Source organism: Thunnus albacares, chromosome 18 (genome assembly GCF_914725855.1).
Source record: "Thunnus albacares chromosome 18, fThuAlb1.1, whole genome shotgun sequence".
Lineage (NCBI taxonomy): Eukaryota > Metazoa > Chordata > Actinopteri > Scombriformes > Scombridae > Thunnus > Thunnus albacares.
This window is the reverse complement of record NC_058123.1, coordinates 29376299-29378386: the sequence shown is the minus strand read 5'-3', so window position 1 is coordinate 29378386 and position 2088 is coordinate 29376299. Positions and strand designations below refer to the sequence as shown.

At 42.2% G+C, this 2088-nt stretch overlaps 1 protein-coding gene across 1 annotated transcript; it reads left to right on the top strand.

Annotated features, from left to right (window-relative positions):
- Positions 1-435: 435 nt before the first annotated feature.
- Positions 436-1590, top strand: LOC122967932. Its single transcript, XM_044332741.1, has one exon. The coding sequence runs from the start codon at positions 892-894 to the stop codon at positions 1372-1374; it is 483 nt and encodes a 160-aa protein (XP_044188676.1). The 5' UTR covers positions 436-891; the 3' UTR covers positions 1375-1590.
- Positions 1591-2088: the final 498 nt, after the last annotated feature.

Sequence of the window (2088 nt, the reverse complement as noted above, 5' to 3'; positions counted from 1 at the left end):
TCCCAAACAAAGAATGGAAAAAAGAAAAGAGTTGAGTTGAATCTCACTCAACTGTCACTCCAAGCTCCTTTACAGTCAAGATGGCAGCGAAGCTAATAAAAATGGTTATTTATTCATCAAATATCGTGCCTCACTTTAGTGGATCATATGGCTGTCAGTCTTTTAGCCTTGACAAAGGCCAAAATGTGGCCTGTAACAGACTAGCGAAGCCTTGTTTTTAGCCAATTGCAGGAAATGTCTTTTGCTGTAGTTGTTGATCACTTGCGGCCTCTACCAGCCAGTTAAGAGAAGTGAGGAGTCAGCAGTTAATGGCGGTATAAAACGTGATATTAAAATAGGTTTTTCAACTATTGTGAATCACTGCAACCACAGGTACTTGAGCATACAGTCATAAATGTGTACAAAAATATTAGGCTGATGGGTTCAGTAGTGTGTGAGATTGGCAGCAGACAGACACACACATGGACACACACAACCAAACACATGATCTCCTCCAGGCTTACACCTGGCAGAGATAATTAATGGGTTTGCTCACCTACAAAACAAAAAAAACAACAACATATTGCGTCTAGTGGTGTCGCTCCGTGCAGATAGTTTTGGTCTTTGTTTGTCCAGGTTTTCAGATGTCTGTCTCAGAGATTTCTGCCTCCAATCCATATGACAGAGGTGAATGGAATTTAGTTTGTGTGTCATCCTCAAAGCATTAAAAAATAACAATAACTGAAACATTGCCTCTGTTAAGTTGAATAATTCAAATGTCATTTTTCAATGACAAACCTGAACAAATGAAACCAAAAGTATCCACACAGATAGATACCACAAGAGGTATGTCAGAAAATATGTTTTTGTTATTTTGGTGAATTGACACGTTAAAAATTTAGTGACAGCAAAATGCTAACAGTTATGCTGTTGTTCTCCATCCTCATTCTAGACAATGAGGTCCATCTGAGGGGGCTTGGCCAGTCTTGTATGAAGAGGATGCCACAGCGCCCCCTGTGGATGCTGCAGTGCCACTGTCCTGCCCCCACCACACACTTCTCTCCCCAGATGATGGAAGGAGAGCCCTTCACCTCTGCTCTCTCCTCTCTGCTGCACTCTGCCGGGGGACACTTTATCGCCCTGTCCTCTTCCTCCTCCTCCTCCTCCTCCTCCTCGTCTTCCTCCTCTGCCTCATCAGATTCAGCTATTGCTGCCATGTCCCTGGAGCAGAAGACCACTTTTGCCTTGGTCATATTTCTCTTTGTTTTCCTCCTCATCCTCATCGTGCGATGCTTCCGTATCCTGCTGGACCCCTACCGGAGTATGCCTACCTCCACTTGGGCCGATGGCCTCGATGGTCTGGAGAAGGGCCAGTTCGACTACACTCTGGCCTAGGGTTCAACACAAAATGCACACAAGCACACTAGTGTGTATTCACACATGCCCAGTTGCATTGTACTGTGTTACTTTGTTTGCCTTGAGCCAATGGAGGCACTGAGAGGCAGAAAACCAGTCCATCTCATGCTGCCTCGGTGTGTACACACACAGCTGTTTGATTCTCACATGTGCAGACTAACTGAACAACAACTAGCTCAAAATTAGCATATAGGTGTATTTAATTCACATACAACTCTGTGTGGATTAAACTGTGTGGATCAGGACTTCACACTGGCTGGGATGACTGTGACTGTTGCCTGCCAGGTTGATACTTACAAAAAGAAAAACAGTTTTAAAGACTTGCACAAATGGTTAGAAAGGATATCTTAACTTGAAATCTTGATGATTTGGTGGTTGGTTTAACCATTCTTATTTTATGTTCAGATTGAATCTAGAGTGAAATGTCACCTTATGTTTTTCGCACAAATTTTTGCAGTCTCTCTTTTAATGCCACAATGTACCAACTGTGCAGATGTTAGCTGTAGCTAGCTAGCAGTGTACACAGCGTGATTTGTACATTGCTTGTTAGCTAGCGTACTTACCAAGAACGCTGATTCTTTATGGTATTTTTATTTTTGTTTCCTTTCCTTTTTTTTTCTTGTCTTATTACAATCATGATTAGGAGTCATAAAAACACAGCATTAGCGTAAATGTTTAGCTCAAGTTTTGAAT

Bases quoted from the DNA above. Each gene is read 5' to 3' on its own strand.
- LOC122967932 (XM_044332741.1), top strand. From the start codon at position 892: ATGCTAACAGTTATGCTGTTGTTCTCCATCCTCATTCTAGACAATGAG.